Source organism: Aspergillus bombycis (genome assembly GCF_001792695.1).
Source record: "Aspergillus bombycis strain NRRL26010 chromosome Unknown contig00044, whole genome shotgun sequence".
NCBI classification, from domain to species: Eukaryota; Fungi; Ascomycota; class Eurotiomycetes; order Eurotiales; family Aspergillaceae; genus Aspergillus; species Aspergillus bombycis.
Window position 1 is genome coordinate 84,250 of NW_019170046.1, and position 20,502 is coordinate 104,751.

Genomic DNA, 20,502 nt, shown 5'->3' on the forward strand with positions numbered 1-20,502 from the left:
ACCCGCCGCTGGCTATTAAGCGAGAGTCGACGCATGTTCGCTCGCACCCACGCCACCCCATTGAGGTCTGCGGTGAACGCAAGGGACCGGACTTGCCGCCCCGTTATCAATCAGCTTATTCAAACCTCGGGTAACGGTGACTGTTAACCCCGGAGTAACTCCGACGCAAATCAACTCGAACTCATTACTACTCACTCCAACTGCATCCAGTCTTCTGCGACAGTTTTATTGCAGTATACATAGCAAAACAGGTCACCCGGGATTTTACACAACGAATGAGTGAAGAACATGACATAGTGAGTTCTCATCATGTTAAGTCATCTACCAGCGACCTGCCAAAAAAAAAACGAACTTGAAAATCAGGCAGAGTAATCGAAGATCGTGAACTACACACTGTAAAGCTATTTGAACTGACGTCCATGCACTAGCATGCCACAGCATGTTTGTTGATGCATGATACTACTAGTCCTAGTACAACTGGATGGTCGGCTTGTCCGATATGATGCATTCTTAAGGTCTCGATCATCTTATACCATGTGCAATGGCGTCATATTGGCTCTGGACTCGGGCTAACTAGTTCAGCTTACAAACAAACCACGTTGGGGAGCCAATCGTCGTCCGAATAAGATTCATTCTTTATACAAATTACTCAGAGATCGTCATCCATCCGTAGTGCTATCCCAGCTAACGCCATCCCATGGGAAATATCGGGAAATTTCAAGACAGAAAGTATAAAACAGAGAGAGAGAGAAAATAAGAGATCCAGACCGGTCTTCGAGCAACCAAAAGACCTACTTAGACGGCCACTCGGAGGGTTAGGGAACCCCGCCCGAAGTATATTACAGTTTAATGTTGACTCCATTCGATCGTGTTCAGATCGATACCTTCCTGCACCAGCTCCCACAGGGGGCTCAGCTCGCGTAGGAAATGAACGCGGTCCTGTACCGCCTTTAGTACATAGTCGATTTCGCTATCCGTAGTGAATCGTCCAATGCCAAAGCGGATACTGCTATGGGCGCTCTCGTCACTGCTACCCAAGGCACGAAGGACGTAGCTAGGCTCCAATGAAGCAGAGGTACAGGCACTACCCGACGACAGAGCAATGTCTTTCAAGGCCATCAGAAGAGATTCTCCTTCAATGTAGGCAAAAGAAATATTGACACATCCTGGGTAGTGATGTTCGGGGTCTCCGTTAAGGTGTGTGTGTTCCATGGATAAGAGCCCGTCGGTCAGGCGCTTCGACAAACGGTCAATGTGCTTAGTATCATACTACAAATTTGATTAGCGATGTCCACTGACGCATAGCCGAATGAAGCAAAAAAGGTAAACAAAGCAATAGTCAACTCATCACCCCTGCTGAGACATCATAAGCCCATGGGTCACGCGTTAGGCGTGCAGCTACCCCCACAGGTCTCAGAATACATATTTGCAGTATATAATCATCGGCAGATCGAAAAGAAATTGTAAGCATAAGACGAAAGAAAAATACAACGTACCTTCATGTCCTCGGTGGCGAGACGGCAGGCCTCACCGAACCCAACCACCAGGTGAGGAGCAAGGGTACCACTGCGCAGGCCTCGCTCCTGCCCGCCTCCAGTAATGAGGGGATCAAGACGGACCCTGGGACGACGTCTGACATAGCAAGCCCCAATACCCTTGGGGCCGTAAATTTTGTGGCTCGAAATAGACATCAGGTCGATATTCAACTTGTTCACATCCAACGGGATCTTTCCCACAGCTTGTGCAGCATCCGTGTGGAAGAAAATCTTCTTGGAGCGGCACAGCTTTCCAATCTGTTCCAGGGGCTGGATGACACCGATCTCGTTGTTGACGGCCATGATGCTGACCAGTGCCGTTTCAGGGCGAATGGCCGCCTCAAGGTCTTCCATCCGAATCAGGCCGTTGTTCTGCACAGGGAGATAGGTAACTTCGTAGCCCTCATCCTGAAGATGCCGACAGCTGTCAAGAACACACTTGTGCTCAGTCTGCGTTGTGATGATGTGGTTCTTTTTGCCGGAGCGCCCGAAAAACCTCGCCACACCCTTAATGCTCATGTTGTTACTCTCAGTAGCACCGCTAGTGAAGATGATCTCTTTTGAGTCCGCGCCGATTAGCTTGGCGATATGCTCTCGGGATTGCTCGACCGCCTTTTCCGACTCCCAACCGTATGCATGGGTTCTCGAGTGAGGGTTGCCGTAAATTCCGGTCAAAAAGGGGAGCATGGCGTCTAGGACACGGGGATCTGTTGGGGTTGTTGCCTGCATATCGAGATATATCGGTCGCGTTCCTTGGTCCATGACAGTGGCCTGCTTGAAGATGCCGGCAGAAGGGCTCATCGAAGCATCGCCGGAAACACCAGAACTAGGGAGCTCCACCTTCTGCGGCTGTACCCCAGTTTGTTTCAGGAAATCCTTCTGCTCTTGTTTAATGGCAGTATCTACCGAAACCTGAGCATTTCCAGCTTTGGTTTCGGAGACATAGAACCGTCTGGATGGAGTGGCGAGCACCCGTCTGGGAAGGGCGGAAGTGAAGGAGCCATGCTGCATCGATGGAAGTCGACGAGCGTAGGCACGAGTTGCCTGTCTCAAGGCTGATTGAGTAACATTAGACATCATTGGGATGGATCCGCAACTGTTCCATATATGATAGACAGTTGGTGATAAGAGGAGACGGAGGGAAAGGGAGAGCGAGAGATGGGAAAAACTTTGGGTACGGTTATATCATTGCCGAGCCCACTAAGCCCGATCGGATTTATCAGATAGTCCGAAGGTGCTTTCCCCTTTGGGAACCGGCATCGGGTTTTTGATTGAATCTGCAGCAATACTACGGAGAACTTCAACCTCAGAAGTAGATAAACGATATGGTATACGGTATAACCGGCAATCCCTTTGGTAGAGATGCGGATATAGTATTTATTTTAGAGTAACACTCAATATATTTTTCCTCCATGGTAACATGCTCCGAGATTTCAAAATAAATTGTGATACGTATGCGACCAAGGTACAGATAATGAAGGATATATATGCGAAGGATCACGTGGGGTAAGATAACCGAGATAAATCTGCAGCTCTCCGCGGAAAAGTCCCGTATGCACTAGCCTGGTAATTGTATCCATTGAGGGTAACATACCTCTCCGCTCAAGACGAGTTGTAAGATTTCCAGTGTCAACTTATTGCGGGGAGTTCTCAAAGCAGCTAAAGTTGACCCGGAGTATGATGCAAATGATGCAAACCACGGAAGGACAGGAAAAACAGTTCACCCCGAGGATCACTCAGCCCTGTTGTGCCAGCTTTTGGATACTCTGGTGCCTAATCATTAGCACCCAGGGACGAACCCCCGAGATCCGCCTGTATTTACTAACTCGGCATTGCTGACCCGGCGCTTGTGCCACACCTTTGAGGCCCCCCAGTATACCATACTCACAAGAACAAGAACAATAAAAGGCTCAAAGCTGTTATTATTTGGAACTACCCATCTTATATTTTCTCCCGTTAGGCATAAATCCCGCAAAGCTGCACTAAGGAAAGCGTAGCTAGTTGCCTATTCTCAGAGACGGAGGCATTATGTCATAACACAGCCACAGCGCCGAGCCAAACGAACTGAAGTCTAACCGTCACCGGCTCTCCGCCGCCCTACAAGCCCCAAGGCACTGCGCCGAGCGAAAGATTACTTCCCCCACCTCCGCCGCGCTTCTTCCTTCTCCTTCCCTATTAACTGTGTTGAATCATACCCCTTACCTATTCACCTGTGGCTGACTTGTCAGCGTCTCTGTCTGTCTTCTTCCTTGTCCCGATCCCTTCCGGAGTACTTCGCTGCCTGCGACAGAATCAAACATGAGTTTGAAGGGCTTTCAGAAGAGCATTGTCCGAGCGCCGCAACAGTTCAAGGCCAAATTCAACATTGGCGAACACACGAAGGACGCAGTTTATAGTGATGCGGAGCGGCGTTTCCAGGAACTCGAGACGGAGACTAAAAAATTGCACGATGAATCAAAGAAGTATTTCGATGCCATTAATGGTATAATCCTTCATCCCTCTCTGGCGCCCGTGTTGGCCTAATTTCTCTCGCTAATGGACTCTACAAGGTATGCTAAACCACCAAATCGAATTCTCCAAGGCCATGACAGAACTATACAAGCCGATCTCCGGCCGCGCATCGGATCCAAGCTCGTATACGATCGAAGGCAACCCCGAAGGCATCCGGGCTTGTGAAGAATACGAAGCGATTGTACGCGAACTCCAGGAATCTCTCGCGCCCGAGCTGGAAATGATTGACAGCCGCATCATCAGCCCTGCAGATCAGCTGCTGGAGGTCATTAAAGTGATCCGCAAAGTCGCAGTAAAACGAGACCATAAGAAGTTGGATTATGATCGGCATAGGGCCTCCCTCAAGAAACTTCAGGATAAGAAAGACAAGTCTCTTAAGGATGAAAAGGCTCTCTATAAGGCTGAGAATGATGTGGAACAAGCCACTCAGGAATATAACTATTATAACGACTTGCTCAAGGACGAGCTGCCGAAGTTGTTTACTCTCGAGGCGGAATTCATTCGACCACTATTCCAGTCGTTCTACTACATGCAACTGAACGTTTTTTACACTCTTCATGAAAGGATGCAGGGGATGAACATTGGCTATTTCGACCTCACGTTGGATGTTGAGGAAGCGTACGAAAATAAGCGCGGCGATGTCAAGGAGCGTGCTGAGGAATTGACTATCGTTCACTTCAAGACCAAGGGTATCCGTCAACAGAACTCGAAATTTGGCAAGGATAAGTTGGAAAAGGAGAACAAGTTTTCCCCTCGGCAGAAGGATCCCGATGTCGTTGAAAACCCTCCCCCTCCTTATTCTGCTGCAGCAAGCGGGAGCAGCAGCTTTGTTGCGGCAGCCAAATCGAAAGCGAAGCCAGCTCCTCCACCCCCGAAGCCGAAGCCAGCAAGGTTCGCCGCACCGGTGGAAACGGTCACAGCACTGTATGATTATGAGGCGCAAGCACATGGTGATCTCAGTTTTTCCGCGGGAGATGTAATCGAAATTGTGCAACGGACAGACAACCAGAACGAATGGTGGACTGGCCGCGTCGATGGACGGGAAGGACAATTCCCTGGTAAGCTCTTTATTCTGCATTGCTTGCTTTATACTGCGACTAACCACTACCAAAGCAAACTATGTCCAATTCAGTTGATCCGATCCTCCCCCCGCGCTATATATCGCTTCTGATCTCGTTCTTGCGAATGTCGTTTTAGTGTAGCAGGAGTTTGCGGTGTAGCACTATCTCCCAGCTTGCAATTCTTACGTTTCCTAGTCGCTTGCTTTACGCCAACTCGTCTTGCATATTCTCTATTGCGTTGCATAGACTTTTGCATGGTAATACTCGTTCACATGTATATATTAATTTTTGGACATCGTTCCTTTACCCAATCAACATCAACATTGAAAGGATCAAAAACTTCTTTCAAATTAAACTTCCTGTCCACGCTTGTTAGACTGTAGGCATCTATATAAGAAGGTTAATAATATCATACATTTCGTGTCTAGCGTCCGCAATCCACAGCTTGATGACTAGAGGTGAGGTACTATACTCGGAACTATGGTAGTAAACTGTTGAGTTTCTTAAAACACAGTTATACAAGAAGCAGTTACTAATATTAGAATATAGGCCTAGGGACATAGCACACGAAAAAATCCGTCTTCCGTTTACAAAATTAAAACTGGAAAAGGAGTACAGCTCCACTATTTAGTTTATCTTCTACTTTGATAAGGTTTGCAGTGAGAAAAGGAGATACATGGACACCGCGATGTCGTTTCATTACACCGGGAAGTTTGAGTCACGGCAAGTCTATTGACTCACTTTCTTAACGAGCTCTCACAGAGAAGATATATAGCCGATGCTATTTTCCATGTCAGGGAGAGGGTCCTTGATATGATGAGCAGTATACAGAATCAAAGACCCTAGAGAGTATTCAAGAAAGATACACGATAGAAGAGCAACATAATCATCAGCAACCCTACAGACCAAAGGCCTATCAGTAAAATCAGATCGAAATCCTTCCCCTCATTGTACTTTCTGGCTTTCACCGTTTCAATCTCAAGAGTGAGCTTCGCCATTTTCCTTTCGATAAGGATCCCCTTGAAGTTATCCTCAACAAACTTGGCAAGCACGCCCGGGACACTATCTATATCCTTCACTTTTCCCTGGCCTAGGTCAATACAGTCACGTATAACAAGTCAGAGGTACTTATACCTACAATTTCTTCTAGACTCAGATTGTGGTGGTCCGAAGTCTCAGTCTCGAGTCTGGCGTGATAACGCCACAAGCAGCCTTTAGCGCGTAAGGAGCCATTGCATTCGAGCCCCTCGAGTACCTCTCTTACCATACATCTTGCGCTTTCTTCTTTGTTTCCAACAAGTAAGGGAGCCTGCGATCATGTTAGACCTTGTTCGTCAGTTGCGATATTTCGTATATGGGGGTGCGGTCTACTTGCGCTTTTACCCCATTTTCTGTGTGAGTGGGTCATTTTACTGATTAGAGAACTATTATGTCCTTGGCTTATCTCACTGAGATACAAGAGTAACTGGGAAGAATGACCTGACCTGAAGAATGGTTGGTAACAAGGGTAGGATGCAAACTCTAACAGTTAGATACTGTGGCTAGAAAGGGGCGGGCCTTTTGTAGTCGAGGATATATAAAGGGGAAATGGGTTTGTATTGGTAGGCAGTATTTTATGGATTTCTTCCGGACAAACTCAACTATCTCTTTGTCTTGGTCTTTTGTTGTACCAAAGCCTTATCATGTATAGCCTTTTCCAGGGCACACCAAAGACAATGGAGATCCAAAGCCTCTAACGGACAATTCCTTTGTGAAATACATAACCTGACTGGCCATCCTTTCTTTCTTTGCTTCATATTTACTAGCAAGGTCTATTAACGATGCACGGCCTGAAAACCAGAATTACTACTGTGTTGAGAAGGAAGTAGTCGGAAGCCACCTACGTGATAATCGCGGTGATTCTCCGGCGGAATTCGTCTTGGTCCTCATCCTCCATCATCCAATCCTTGTTCTCAAAGCTCGTTGGGAACCACTTCTCTGCCTGTATATACGATGATTGCGGGGAGCCCAATGCCATGACGTGGAAAATATCTTTCATATTTTGGTACTGGCGAAGGTCGTCGCCATTTTCGTCCCCCAGATCGCAGAGTTCCGCACAATGGAGTATTAAGGCTGCAAGACCCGACGCCACAGCGGTTGCGAAGGAGCTTCCCTGTGCAAGCTTGGAGTTTGCACCGGTATTATCTTTCTCACGCTGCCGAACATTGGTCACACTGCTCCCTCCAGGGAAGAGAAATTCATACCCTTGGGCAAGGTCATCCGGCACTCCGCTGTCTCTTGCCGCACCGATGCGGAAGACACCTGGTATCTTGCCTGGAAACGACATATCAGGTCGGTTATATCCTTGATCGCTAACTGAGGCGAGAGTGAGTATCTTCTTCTTGTGAGCTTCGTCAATTACCTCGCCTAGTCTTCTTGACTCTATATTTTTTAGTTCAGGGAATGTCCAGCTCATTGAGATGATATCCACACCGATAGCCGTAGCCCAGGAAATTGCCTAGCAGAACAATAATGGTTATCAGCAGCATAGCCTCAAAGAGTACTCAAGATATTGACTTACTTTGATTGCTGACTCGATAGTAGGCTCTCCATTGATCTCCTGATCCAACCGAACGATACAGAGCTTGACCTTGGGCCATAATCGTCGAACCCTCTTTGCCATTAAGGTGCCATGACCATTGGTTGAAAAGTAGTATTGTCGAGTACCAGCGATGTTATCTTTCCGAGGGGAGAAGCACGATATTCCCTCAACGACGCTATCTTCGAAATCTTCCCGGGGTTTATCAATCTCATCGTCAATAACAGCGACCTTCACTTCACGGCCAGTTTCAGGTATATTCGTGACAAAGGATATAAACCTATCCATATTATCTAGCCAGGTATTGCTGTCCGATACTAATTAGCTACACATAGACCTTATGATGTCTAATGGATACTTAAGTTTCGAATCTCTCCTCCCTGCCTTCGATATTAAGCCGACCATTGATAGCCGGTTCTATGCAGGTAGCAACGTTAATTGAAGGTTTGCCCCTGTCTCTGTTCCCTTCTAACCTGATGATATACTCATTGAGGTATTCATTTGTACGCTCCGGGCTCTCGACTCGCGCTGTACCAGTACATGGACATCTGTCAAACATAGAATCCGTGAGTCGATATTGTCACGGCAACGGCTCATGAAACTTGACTGGTTACCTTCTTCAGATAGTTCAATCCATCTGGTGCTGACCAGCTGCGAAGCACCGCTTTATTCGCTGTTGAATATAGAAATACCTTTCGAGAATTTCGCGCCGCTTTGGGGATCACACTGCTGCACAGATCCTTCCGTCGCCAGTCCCATTCTTCAATGTCAAATTTCTCCAAGGCCTCAATCACTTCATCACTATGTGGCAGATCCTCATCGTCATCGATACTGACGTTGATAATCTTGTTCACAACTTTCTCCAACAGAACATTGAAGACATCTTCCACGTTTCCGTTTCTCACAAGCTGCTGCTGCTGCTGCTCCTGATGATTGTCCCTGTTGCCTTGACGTAGGTACATTACAACTTTGGAGGGAACTCGCACGTATTTTAATATACTCTCAAACTCGATTCCACTAACCAGATCTTTGACATTGCTGGCGGGTATTGGTTTGTCCATGTGTCCAAACTCTGTCAAATCTAAATAGACTTCACTCCCTACTCTCCAACCCGGAGTCAATTCAACTACCTAGTGTTTTCCTATGACAATAGCACAATTCTAAGGGAGAGCACCTTGCTTCATTGAAATTGCTTGTGATATTTCTTCTTGGATCTATAGTGAAAGCCTGTAAATATAAATGTATTTATTGTCCACTGCCTATTGACGAGTTGAGTTTGGTATGCTCACAGATGACAGCATCTATGACTTAGGGCTTCATCTACTTAGCCGCCGGGTATGCCGGGGACAAAGCACGAGCATCATAGGGTGACAAGGGGCGTGTTTCTAATAATACCCTCGAAAACACCCTCTAAACCTAGCGTTTAGAAGAATAAACAAAAGTACGCATCCTCATACTCCCCTTCCATCCATAGCATACCAACCAACTCGTCTCCGCTACATTAGTGCCTCACCCCTCAGGCAACCAAGCAGTACCCCCACCAAGCAACCTCCAACCCGGTAACTTTTTTTCCAACACCCCTCACCACATCAATCTTAATCCAATACCAACCAAATCAAACCAAACCAAATTGCACCTCAACGCAACCCACAAACAAACAGCACACCAATTCGACTCAAGTCATTCCAAACACTCACCACCCAAAATGGCCCAAGACCCCTACACCCCACCACCCCTCCCGAAACCCTTCACAAACACTACCCCACCACCGACGCTCCTCACGCAAGGCGCCGAGGCGCACCTCTACAAAACAATCCACCTAGACACCAACACGCCCGCGGCGCTGAAAATCCGGCCCTCGAAACCCTACCGCCACCCCATCCTCGACCGCCGATTGACCCGCCAGCGCATCCTCCAGGAAGCGCGGTGTCTGGTGAAGCTCGTTCGGGAGGGGGTCAACGTCCCCGCTGTGCTGGCTTTGGACTGGGAGGGACAGGGTAAGGAGAATGGGAATGGAGGCGCGTGGTTGCTTATGGAGTGGATTGAGGGGTTGGTTGTGCGGGTTGTTGTTGAGCGGTGGGAGGCGTTTATGAAGGCGTCTGGGGGTTTGTTGAGTGAAGAGGAGTTGCGGAGGGAGGAGGAGAAGATTCGGGGGTTGATGAGAGGGATTGGGAGTGTTGTTGGGGGGTTGCATAAGGCTGGGGTTATTCATGGGGATTTGACGACGAGTAACTTGATTCTCAGGACGGAGAATGTCGATGCTGTGGCTGGGGAGAGTCCCGCCATGCAGGGCGATGTGGTTTTGATTGATTTTGGGCTGGCCGGGCAGAGTTCCTCCGAGGAGGATCGCGCGGTCGATTTGTACGTTCTTGAGAGGGCTTTTGGGAGCACGCATCCTCGGGCAGAGAAGTTCTTTGAGGAGGTGCTCGAGGGGTATAAGGATAGTTATAAGGGGGCTGTGGTTACGTTGAAGAAGTTGCAGGATGTTAGGATGAGGGGCCGCAAGAGGAGCATGATTGGGTGAATTTTATTTACTTTCGTCTCTCTATGTTTATGTGCTATGGGATTACGGGTTATGGGTTGGAGTTGGGATTATGATCCAGGAGTTTTGCGGGAGGAATCATGCTTTCATTTATCGTCAATGACAAACGCCACGCTTTATCGTCACAATGCTGGAGATGAGGTACGCCTCGGATGGGGGGAATCTGGGAATAGACAGACGGGGGAATGGCGGGGGATGGTGAAAGGAGGATCGATCATTCTTCACGAGCCTTGACGCAGGTTCCCATATCGGCGAGTGCGAAATAACCCTTGTTCTCGACAACGCCGCGGTCCTTGACAACAGCCGTGTACTTGACCACCCACTGCGGCTCGACATCACCCTGAATACCGTCGGCCGCATCTGGAGAGGAAGCAAGAATGCCGGCACCCTTTTCGCCCGGACCAAGGAGTTCCCGTGTGGTACCGATGGGCAGGATGTCCATGCAGTCGTTGTGGGTGAGGAGCTGGATATTCTCAGATTTCGCATAGAGAATCAACGATTTCGGCACGACACAGCAGTCCTTGAGGTTGATCTGGTCGACGGAGGGCTTGACCTTCGTGTGCGGCAGGAACCGGGCGAGTCTCTCACTGCCAAACTCCGCCACTCCCAGCTGAGAAATCATACCCTGCTCCTTGAGATCCTCGAGCACCCTCCACGTGCGAATCATGCTGTCAAAGTCATCTGGCTCCTCACTCCCGGTATCCGACGCCACCTCCTCTTCACTATCATCCTCCGCGTCGAACAAAATCCCGGGGAAAGAAACAATCAATAGATCAATAGAATCCACATGTAGGTCCTTCAAGACTAAATCAATTGCCTCCCTGGTATGCGCACATCGCCGCGACGCCGGAATCCCCGGCAAATAGAATAATTTGACCGTAATATCGTACTGCGCCTTCTCCTCTGCCAGCCCACGCTGCGCAAAGTCAATCGCCGGAATGTAGAGGCCGTCTTCGGTCTCCCGGGTCCAAGCCCGATACCGCGGGGTCGTTGTCGTCTCGGCCGAAGATAATTGTTGCGCCGTCTGGAAATTTGACCGCAGCGAGTTAATCAGCTCCACGTTGGACTTTTCCGTTGAGGCTTGCCGGATTACGGTGTGACCTCCGGACTCCATAAGATTTCTGGCCAGTGTTGTTGTTAGTATCTATGTAGATTCGGGGTTTGCGCCGCCGCGGGGTTGAGTTCTCTTCGCAGAGGGGTCAATCTCAGTTGCCGCAGGGTTATCGCCACTTACGAGGTGGAGAGGATTAGCTTCATTGTCGCTGCTGGATGGCGGACAGGCTGTGACAAGGATAGAGTATCGCTTGGTTGACAAAACGGGGGTTTTAAAGGTGGGAGTGAGGGGATTTTGTCGCGAGGAGGGAAACTTTCGGGGAGTGAGTGAGGGTCGTCGAATTGCTAAGCAGCCCCGCGGGTGCCTTTTGCCTATTAAAAATCCGTTTACGGTAATCTATCACATACTCAACTGTCTTCATTATCAATCGCAACTTTAACGCACCATATACTACTTAAAATAAGCAATCAAATCTACCATAATAGTATAAATTTACCCCTCTCTATAGATCTACCTCTACCCCCATAGCCCTAAACAACCACCTAATCAAAATCAAGCGTAGGATCCCAATCCGTAGGGTCATACTCCCCCGTAAAAAGCCTCTTCATATCCCTCTCATCCAACTCGAAATCAAACACCTGCGCATTCTCCCTAATCCGACTCGGCGTCGCAGACTTGGGCAAAGGCACCAGACCCTACAAATCAACCCTCATTAGCCCACCACCCCAACTTCCTCAAAGACCATAGTAACAGAACACCCAAAAGGAAAGATCGGAAAACTCACCCTCTGCAAACACCACCGAATCATAATCTGCGCAGGCGACTTATTATACTTCTTCCCTAGCTCCCTCAACACAGCCTCGCCCATGCGAGTCCCATGCGCAAGAGGCGAATATGCCTCGACAACAATATTCCGCGTCTGAAGCCACTCCACAATATCCTCGCGCGCGCACCACGGATGGATCTCATATTGCCCGACGTCGATGGCCCCGCCGCCTCCTTGCTGGATGTACTCCTCCAGCTCGTTCAGGTGGTGGATCCCGTAATTGGAGACCCCGATTGACTTTGTCTTGCCGGCTTTCTGGGCTTCAACGAGCGCCCGCCAGGAGCCTAGACGGTCTTCCTTGCCGCCGTAGGGGGCGTGGATCAAGACTCTGTTTTTGTATTAGTTATCATTCTATACTAATTGCTCAAGGTTACACGGTATATGAAGAATAAAAAAAAAGGGAAAACTCACAGATCGAAATACTCTACCCCCGCCTCCCGGAGACTACTCTCAATGGCGCGCTTGGTCCTCTCATACCCCATAGACCCGGGTGGGATCTTGGTTGTAAAGAAGATTCGGGAGCGATCTAGGCCGGAGTTTGTGATTGCGCGGCCGCAGGCCTTTTCGTTTCGGTACATGATTGCTGAGTCGACCTATTCTGCTGTTAGCCTTCGAGCCATGTATATTTGTAGAGGAGGACGTGTACATGGCGGTAGCCGGTGTTGAAGGCTTCAAGGACGGGGGTTTCAGTTTTGGAGGGGGAGCTTTTCGTTTGTTACTGGTTAGTCTTCACTATATCTTTGTGGTGAGGGTTAGACGGACATTAGGTAGACCTGGGGGTTTGTTAGTGTCTGTCTTTGCGGGGTGTTAACGGTTTATGGTGTATGTTTACTTACGCCGTAGCCCAGGATGGGGATCTCATGGCCTGAGTTTAGGCGGTAGGTTGATTGGAGACTTTGGGGGGATGTCATTTCTGTGTACTGTGGATAAGTGATTGTCTATAGAGAAAGTGGTTGGAGGTGAAGAGGTACAGATGGGGGGTTTAGGATGGTCGTAGAGAGACTACTGCTAGTATGAGATCATTGCGGTGGGGCGCGTATCTGTTAATATAACCCGATTCGGTAAGTGATTCCCTACAGATGATCTACAGTACGGAGTACTTCCGTGATATAAAGTATAGGAGCTCGATTATGAAGTACATATCATCGTTTGATTCATATGGTAACAATAACACGTAGTCAATAGTACAAAGATGGCGATCCCATCCATCACTACCTCAGTATCGCTAATGCGCAAAACATCATGAACAGCCAAAAAGACAGATGTACACTAATATATCCAACGCCCGGTGATGCACTTTTGTAAGTAGCAAACTGCCAAACCTATTAGCACTTTTGAATGATACACAATCACGTCCGAGCTCTCTTCTTCGATTTGAGAGGGGCTTCGCAGACGTTGTTCCAGGTGTCTTCAAATGTGGTCTTCCTGGCTCCGATCTGGCCTTCGAAGAAATTCATCCGACGGACCACTTCCATGGCACCGGTTCCTAGAGACACGGTTTTGCCCATGATAATACACTCCGACACACCCTCAACGAGGTCGGTACGGCCTGCTCCACCGGCGTCGAACAGATGGTCCGCGGTCTTCTCGAAGGAGGCCAGTTGAAGGACAGAGTCACGCATCTTAGCAAGACCGAACCGGGTAATACCCAGGACTTCACCCTTGTAGGTCATGACATCAGCGAGAAGCTGCATGTGTCGAGGATCAATGTCCATGTCCTTCATCACCTCACTGATTTCACGAACAATGGTCGTCCGGGCGGCTTCAATACCAAGGACCTCGCGCATTTCCATCACGTTATTGGTAGACGTGTGAAGGCCGTCAACACCAATCGTGTTCATACATGCCCGAAGACCATAACCTTCGACAAGAAGGGTGTTGGTAGTCGACGTGTCATCCGTCCGAATGATCGCACGGTAGGCTTGAGGGTGACCAAGAACCTGGATGTCGGGAAGTAGACGCTTGAGATGCTTCAAACGCAGGAAAGGATCGGCACTCGTCGCGGCAATTTCCGTCTTCGAAAGGCCGAGCTTGCTAGCAGGATCTACATCCATATGGATATGGATATGTGACCGCTGGCAACGGAACTTCAGGTCATCGGACTTGAAGCGTCTGTGGCTCTTGATGGCAGCGAGGATATCCTGGATCTTCAATTCGAGTGCCAGGTCTTGGATGGTCTTCCAATTAATCTTGACCGTGATGTATGCCTCTTTGCCAGTCCAGGTCTCTCGGACATAGTGGGTGATATCCCTGAGATATGTCTTCTCAATACGTCCCTTCACAATCCGAGCCGCAATGACATTGTCCTTGGTTACCAGTTCACAGGACACGACCGGCGTACTGATTTCCTTCGAGGCGTTGATGATTTCCTTAATACGAGGAACACCCTGAGTGATACTCATACCCGCGACACCAGCAAAATGGAAAGTCTTCAGCGTCATCTGTGTACCGGGTTCACCAATAGATTGCGCACCAACAGCACCCACGGCGTGACCGGGTTCAACTTGGGCCTTCTTATACTTCATCAAACATGCAGAGATGAAGGTCCTGAGCGTCGTCTCGGTCAACTTGCCTGTATGATTCAAGCCCTGCTTACTCCTTTCATCCGAAGGATCAATATCACCGCCTCGGGAGATCAGTTTGTCTGCTTTTCCGGAAACATATTGCTGAATAGACTCGAGGAAGTCGCGTGCACTTTCGAATTGGTCAACGCCGTGGTTAGACCTGTCCATGTAGCCAAGTTCCACCTCGAGCAAGTCTTTCCGGACCAATTTAGCACGCTCCTTTGAGAGCATCTCCTCACACACTTCCATGATCTCTGCAGGCTGCAAACTGCGCTCGTCATTATCATAGGTGGTCGCTTCAGAGTGAATGAACGTCCGATCGAAATGAACAGGCTTAGCCTTGCCCTCCATATCCACGGGGTCCAGCTTGTCATCACCATACTGGAACTGAACGATATGACCGGAAGAGTTCCGCACAGTATCATCGTACCGCGAAGAGAGATCTTCCAAGGACTTCATCAAACGACGCGACATGTAACCAGTCTCGGCGGTTTTGACAGCCGTATCGACCAGACCTTCACGACCGGACATGGCGTGGAAAATGAACTCATAAGGCTCTAACCCAGAGAAGAAACTATTGCGCACGAAACCCTTCGAAGGCGGTTGGCGAGCATTCTTCGGGAAATGAGGCAGTGTTCTATCTTGGAAACCGTCCTGCACACGCTGACCACCAATAATCTGCTGACCGACGAGAGCAACCATCTGAGACACGTTGATACTTGAACCCTTGGATCCAGACGTAGCCATGATCAAAGGAGAATTGTACTTGCTGAGCTGGGCGATACATTCGTCACCGGCCTGCTGTCGGACCTTACTGAGAATACCGGAAATCTTATTCTCCATAGTTTGCAACTCGTCACATCCAGGGAACGTCTCCAGGGTACCCGCCTTATACTGGGCAATTACCTGGTCACATTGAGCATATGCTGTCTCGACCAAGTCGTGCTTCGACTGTAGCAGCTTCTCGCTTGGGTAGACGTCTGTGATACCGATGGAGAAACCCATGTTCGTGAACCAACGCGCGGATAACCTCGACAAGCGATTCATGCCCTCTGCTGCTGCTGGAGGGCCGAAATCTCTCAGCATGACATAAAAGACATTGTCCTTCTTTCCTGAACCAATAGTAGCTTTGTCCATCACACCACACATGACCTCCGAATTACGAATGACAAGCCATCCGTCTTTCGGGTCCAGATCTTTCGGGCGGCCATCCTTGGGGGGCTTGTATTCTCTGCATGCAGCATCCAAGTTGACCATCACAGGGTCGTCCTTGTTGGGACGCATGAGAATATTGAAAACCTGCTTTCCAGTCCAAAGCATCTGTGGCTTGAGCACTGCGGGTGGGGGAAGGTCGAAACGAGTTTCCGGGCCAAGCATGTAAAGGCATACTTGCGTGAACGAGCGGCGATCGAAGAAGTTATCCTTACTGCTCAAGATGTATGCAGCACTGATGAAATCTTGGATGGCAGAAATAATGGGTTCACCGTTCTTGGGCGTTGCCAAGTTGTTCTTGACGCCCATCAACTCCATAGCTTCGGCTCTCGCTTCTTCAGTCTGAGGTACGTGCAAATTCATCTCGTCTCCGTCGAAATCGGCATTGTATGGGTTACAGACACACTCGTTCAACCGGAAAGTTCTGTGAGGGCGGACCTTGGCAAAATGGGAAAGAATACTGAGCTTGTGGAGAGAGGGCTGGCGGTTGAAAAGCACGATGTCACCGTCCTCAATATGGCGTTCGACAACGTCTCCCTCCTGCAGCTGATCGGCAATCATGTTGAGACTACCGTACTTGAGGAAAGTCTTGAAGGTGGAGCCCTTTTTGACAAGGTAGTTTGCTCCTGGCCACTTTTTGGTTCCGTTCCGAACTCGCTGCTGCAGCTTCTCCTTGTTGTACCGTGTGACCACCTCAGGATAAGTCATATTCTTCGCCACTAGTTCGGGAACAGCGACTTCATCGACTCGCAAATTTGGATCAGGCGAAATGACAGTTCGGCCAGAGAAATCGACACGCTTTCCAGATAAATTACCACGGAATCGACCCTGTTTTCCTTTCAGTCGTTGCACGAAACCTCGTATGGGCTTTCCCAAGTCTGCCTTGTTCAAGCCAGGAACGTCACTATTGATATAGACTGCAATCTGAAGCTGCATGTAGTCCCAGCATTCCATGATAGTCTGAACGGGAGCACCCTTGAGCAATGCGTTCTTAAGATTGATGTTACTCTGGACAATGTCACCCAACTTGGCAGTTAGATCGTCCTCGGTGGAGGATGCGTCCTGGCCTACAGAAGGACGGATACACACAGGGGGCGCAGGAATATACTGCCAGAGAAACATTTCGGGTCTGGCTTCCTTTGGGTCCAATCCCAATAGTTCACAGTCGGTATCGGAAATTCTCTTGAAGAGGTTTAGAACACGCAAAGCATTCATATCATCCTGCGCTTTTTTGTAATGTTTTTCAACTTCCGCATTATGGCTCCTAGCTTCCTCGAACGATCGGTCGAAAACAATCTTGCTAGGTGGGGGAATTTTCTTCATAGAGGTAGAGGCATTGAAGGCACGGAATTTATCGTGCGTGATTTTGAGCGCGCTTGTTCCAGCCTTCTTGACTACACCGTTGACTGCACCACACACATCACAGTTCCGAGTCTTACGGCATCGCTCGTTGATGCGCTTCGCTATTTGCAACCTTCTCAAATTATCCAAGCCCGGGCGTCTCATTTCACGGAGATAAGCACGGCGTTCTCCTTCCGGGAGCAAAATGTGCGAACATTCTTTGCAAATCTCCTGCAAGATGGTGATGACACGTTTGAAATACCCTACATGGAACGAGGGCAGGACGAGTTTCACGTGGCCGAAATGGCCGTTACAAACTTGAAGGGCACCGCCGCACGTTTGACATGATGCGGTTTTGCTCGATACACCCATGCGCGAATCGAGGGGGCCATGGGCAACGACCGATCTATCACGGTCGAGGTCAAAAAACTTCCGGTCGGAAACCTCGACTACGCCTTGGCTGACAATATCATCGTTTGACCTATATGAGTCACGCGCAAGCAGGTCAGCCATGGTCAACAGACAACCCACAAGTGACACCCGCCCAGGGTTCTTACAGAACACCAAATTTCAATTCCTTGATAACTTTTGGGGCACGGTCAATGACCTGGGCCTTGCCCAGATCGACCTGCACACCTTCCGGAGGCTGCATCACGCCTGTCAAGAGCTGAACATGGCAGGGAGGCAATAACTCAAAGAGATGTTTTGTAGAGCGCTGCGGTCAGCGCACAACCGAAAAAGGGGCTCGTCAACGTATATGTATGACAGTCGCACCCCGCTAATCCGTGTGAATGACAGTTGCACAATCCAAAAGATCAGTGACACGGATGAGAGAGAAACTGCAAGACATCACCGCGGCGGGGTCGGCGACGAACTTTTCTGCGGCCAAATTGAAAGCTCCCGCGGCCCCTCCGCTGCGCCATCCAATCAGATTCAATTATTGTTGAGATACTCCGCTTACCTAAACATTCAATGCTCAAGGTCTCCAAAACGGGTAATCATATTGAATGCTGGGTGTACTATTCAAGGCATAAATAGAATAAGTTTAAGAGGTATAATACAATAAATCGTAATGTACAGTCTTTCCAGGGAAGGTCTATTTCGACAAAAAGTTTTGGAATGCCTTCTGTTCAATCACCACGTTTCCGACAGCCCTGAGCCTCTTCCGGCCTTCTTTCTGTTTCTCCAGGAGCTTCCTCCGTCGGCTGACATCACTTGCATGGAGCTTGGCCAGGACGTCTTTCCGATACGGTTTGACGGTTTCTCTTGCAATGACTTTGCGTCCGACAGCAGCTTGAATGACAACCTCGAAGAGCTGTCGATCGACGTGCTGCTTGAACTTTGTCACCCATCTCCTTCCCAGTCGTTCTATTTGGCTATAGTGAACGACTCGCGCAACAGCATCCACAGGAGCTTTATTAACCAGCAGCTGTAGTTTCACGATGTTGCTCGGCTGCCAAGCAGATTCCTCGTAGTCCAGAGTAGCGTAACCTTTGGTGGATCCTTTGAGCTTTCCGAAGAAATCGTCGACCAATTGTGCCAGAGGCAGTTCATACTTGAGGATGACTTGGGTCGACGTAAAATACTCCAGGGTTTTCTGCTCGCCTCGATTTGCTTCACACAATTCGATCACCTTGCCGAGGTACTCATCGGGGAAGGTAAGGGTAGCAAGCACGTAAGGTTCGTGGATCTCTGCTACCTTGGATCGCAGATCATCCTCCTCGGGGAAGCGAGCGGGACTGGTAACAATCTCTTCATGGCCATCCTTCCATATTACCTTTACCGGCACTGAAGGAGGCGTGATGATGATGCTGGCGCCGTGCTCCTGGCGCAGACGATCCTCAAAAACGGAACAGTGGAGAGTCCCAAGGAATCCCAGTCTGAATCCCGCACCCAAAGCTTCGGAAGATTCTTTCTGCACAGTAATGCTTCTGTCATTGAGCATAAGCTGGTTGATGCTATCCTCCAGGTGCTCGAAATGGTCCGCATCCACGGGATAGGCGGCTACGAAAACCATCGACTTGGGTTCTTCGAACCCCGGAAGGGGCTCCACAGCTTTCTCAGAACCGACTTTGGTGTAAGTATCGCCGATCTTAGCTTCCTTGCTCCGTTTCATACCGGGGTTAAAGAAGATATAACCGACTTGGCCGGCTCGCAGTACAGTCTGTGAGGTCTCGGTGGGGTACATGATGCCGACCTCGCCGACATAGTACTTGATGCCCGTTGCGAACGAGACGAGTTGGTCGCCTGCTCGAACTTCGCCGTCGAAGACTCGTACCAAACAGATAACACCTTTGTAGGAATCGTACCAGGAATCGACGAGTAACATCCGTAGGGGCTTCTGAGAATCACCCACAGGCCTGTGGTACTGTCAGCTCTGAGTTACTGTGGTGGTTATGGATGGTATACATACGCGGGGATCTTCTCAACCACGGTAGGAAGCAATTGCTCAACATTCAGACCCGTTTTAGCAGAGACCATCACCGCATTCTCCGTGTCGAGTTCAAACGACGTTTTCATCTGTTGGAGAGCCTTCTCCGGTTCGGCCGATGGCAAGTCCACTTTGTTGATGACGGGAATCAACTCTAAGCCTTGCGCGAATGCGAGATAGAAGTTTGCGACGGTCTGTGCCTGGATACCCTGGCTGGCATCCACCAGAAGCAATGCTCCTCCGCAACTGGCATAACTGCGCGAAACCTCTGCACGAAAATCCACATGTCCCGGTGTATCGACAAGATGCAACAGATAATCCTCTCCGTTATGGTTATATATCATGGTACATGTTTGGGCCTTCACAGTGATACCTCGTTCCCGTTCGACATCGAGTTTGTCCAACACCTGTTTATTCGATCCCGGCTGGATGGTGCCCGTGAGTTCGAGCAGTCGGTCGGAGAGGGTGCTCTTCCCATGGTCCACGTGAGCGACGATACAGAAGTTACGGTAGCGGTCGATGGGAATCTGCGCAATTCTGGCTTCAAGATCGGAGGCGGGTTTGCTCGCTGCTGCTGCTCTGGCTCGCGATGCCAGATGGGCGGAACTAGTGAAAGAGCGGATGGTATTATAGAGGCCGGATGGCGCCTTGGGAAGGCTTGCCGCCGGGCATTTCGGCCCTGCGCTCAGCCATCTGGCTAACTGCAGGCATCCTCGCATCGGGAGGTCTGCAATGGCATGGGAATTGTCTCTTGTCGAATTAAATGTCTCGCACGCTGACAGTGGGAATCAATTGAAAGTTCTGGCTTTGCGGGCAAAAAAAGTGCGGCTCTGCGGAGAAAACGATT

General features: G+C 49.4%; 7 protein-coding genes across 7 annotated transcripts; 2 read left to right on the forward strand and 5 right to left on the reverse strand.

The window, feature by feature from the left end:
- Positions 1 to 846: 846 nt before the first annotated feature.
- On the reverse strand, positions 847 to 2,615 carry ABOM_006409 (IscS subfamily cysteine desulfurase; the record flags this gene model as incomplete). The annotated part of the gene is made up of 2 exons (XM_022533538.1): positions 847 to 1,269; positions 1,497 to 2,615. The coding sequence occupies 2 exons, from the start codon at positions 2,613 to 2,615 to the stop codon at positions 847 to 849; spliced, it is 1,542 nt and encodes a 513-aa protein (XP_022389042.1).
- A 1,218-nt stretch (positions 2,616 to 3,833) lies between these two features.
- Positions 3,834 to 5,182, forward strand: ABOM_006410 (amphiphysin; the record flags this gene model as incomplete). The annotated part of the gene is made up of 3 exons (XM_022533539.1): positions 3,834 to 4,017; positions 4,085 to 5,104; positions 5,160 to 5,182. 3 exons carry the CDS (start codon positions 3,834 to 3,836, stop codon positions 5,180 to 5,182), a joined length of 1,227 nt encoding a protein of 408 aa, XP_022388997.1.
- Positions 5,183 to 6,986: 1,804 nt separating this feature from the next.
- On the reverse strand, positions 6,987 to 8,721 carry ABOM_006411 (uncharacterized protein; the record flags this gene model as incomplete). The annotated part of the gene is made up of 4 exons (XM_022533540.1): positions 6,987 to 7,604; positions 7,668 to 7,916; positions 8,378 to 8,624; positions 8,708 to 8,721. The coding sequence occupies 4 exons, from the start codon at positions 8,719 to 8,721 to the stop codon at positions 6,987 to 6,989; spliced, it is 1,128 nt and encodes a 375-aa protein (XP_022388998.1).
- A 669-nt stretch (positions 8,722 to 9,390) lies between these two features.
- Positions 9,391 to 10,209, forward strand: bud32 (serine/threonine protein kinase BUD32; the record flags this gene model as incomplete). The annotated part of the gene is made up of 1 exon (XM_022533541.1): positions 9,391 to 10,209. One exon carries the CDS (start codon positions 9,391 to 9,393, stop codon positions 10,207 to 10,209), a length of 819 nt encoding a protein of 272 aa, XP_022388995.1.
- A 232-nt stretch (positions 10,210 to 10,441) lies between these two features.
- ABOM_006413 (putative gamma-cysteine synthetase regulatory subunit) lies at positions 10,442 to 12,685 on the reverse strand (the record flags this gene model as incomplete). Its single annotated transcript, XM_022533542.1, has 5 exons — positions 10,442 to 11,048; positions 11,118 to 11,348; positions 11,867 to 11,976; positions 12,066 to 12,435; positions 12,519 to 12,685. 5 exons carry the CDS (start codon positions 12,683 to 12,685, stop codon positions 10,442 to 10,444), a joined length of 1,485 nt encoding a protein of 494 aa, XP_022388996.1.
- Positions 12,686 to 13,456: 771 nt separating this feature from the next.
- On the reverse strand, positions 13,457 to 17,876 carry ABOM_006414 (DNA-directed RNA polymerase III core subunit RPO31; the record flags this gene model as incomplete). The annotated part of the gene is made up of 2 exons (XM_022533543.1): positions 13,457 to 17,705; positions 17,782 to 17,876. The coding sequence occupies 2 exons, from the start codon at positions 17,874 to 17,876 to the stop codon at positions 13,457 to 13,459; spliced, it is 4,344 nt and encodes a 1,447-aa protein (XP_022388993.1).
- A 444-nt stretch (positions 17,877 to 18,320) lies between these two features.
- Positions 18,321 to 20,428, reverse strand: ABOM_006415 (GTPase GUF1; the record flags this gene model as incomplete). The annotated part of the gene is made up of 2 exons (XM_022533544.1): positions 18,321 to 19,584; positions 19,638 to 20,428. Coding segments are annotated over 2 exons (2,055 nt in total), but the record flags the coding sequence as incomplete, so codon positions are not given.
- Between the last annotated feature and the right edge of the window lie 74 nt (positions 20,429 to 20,502).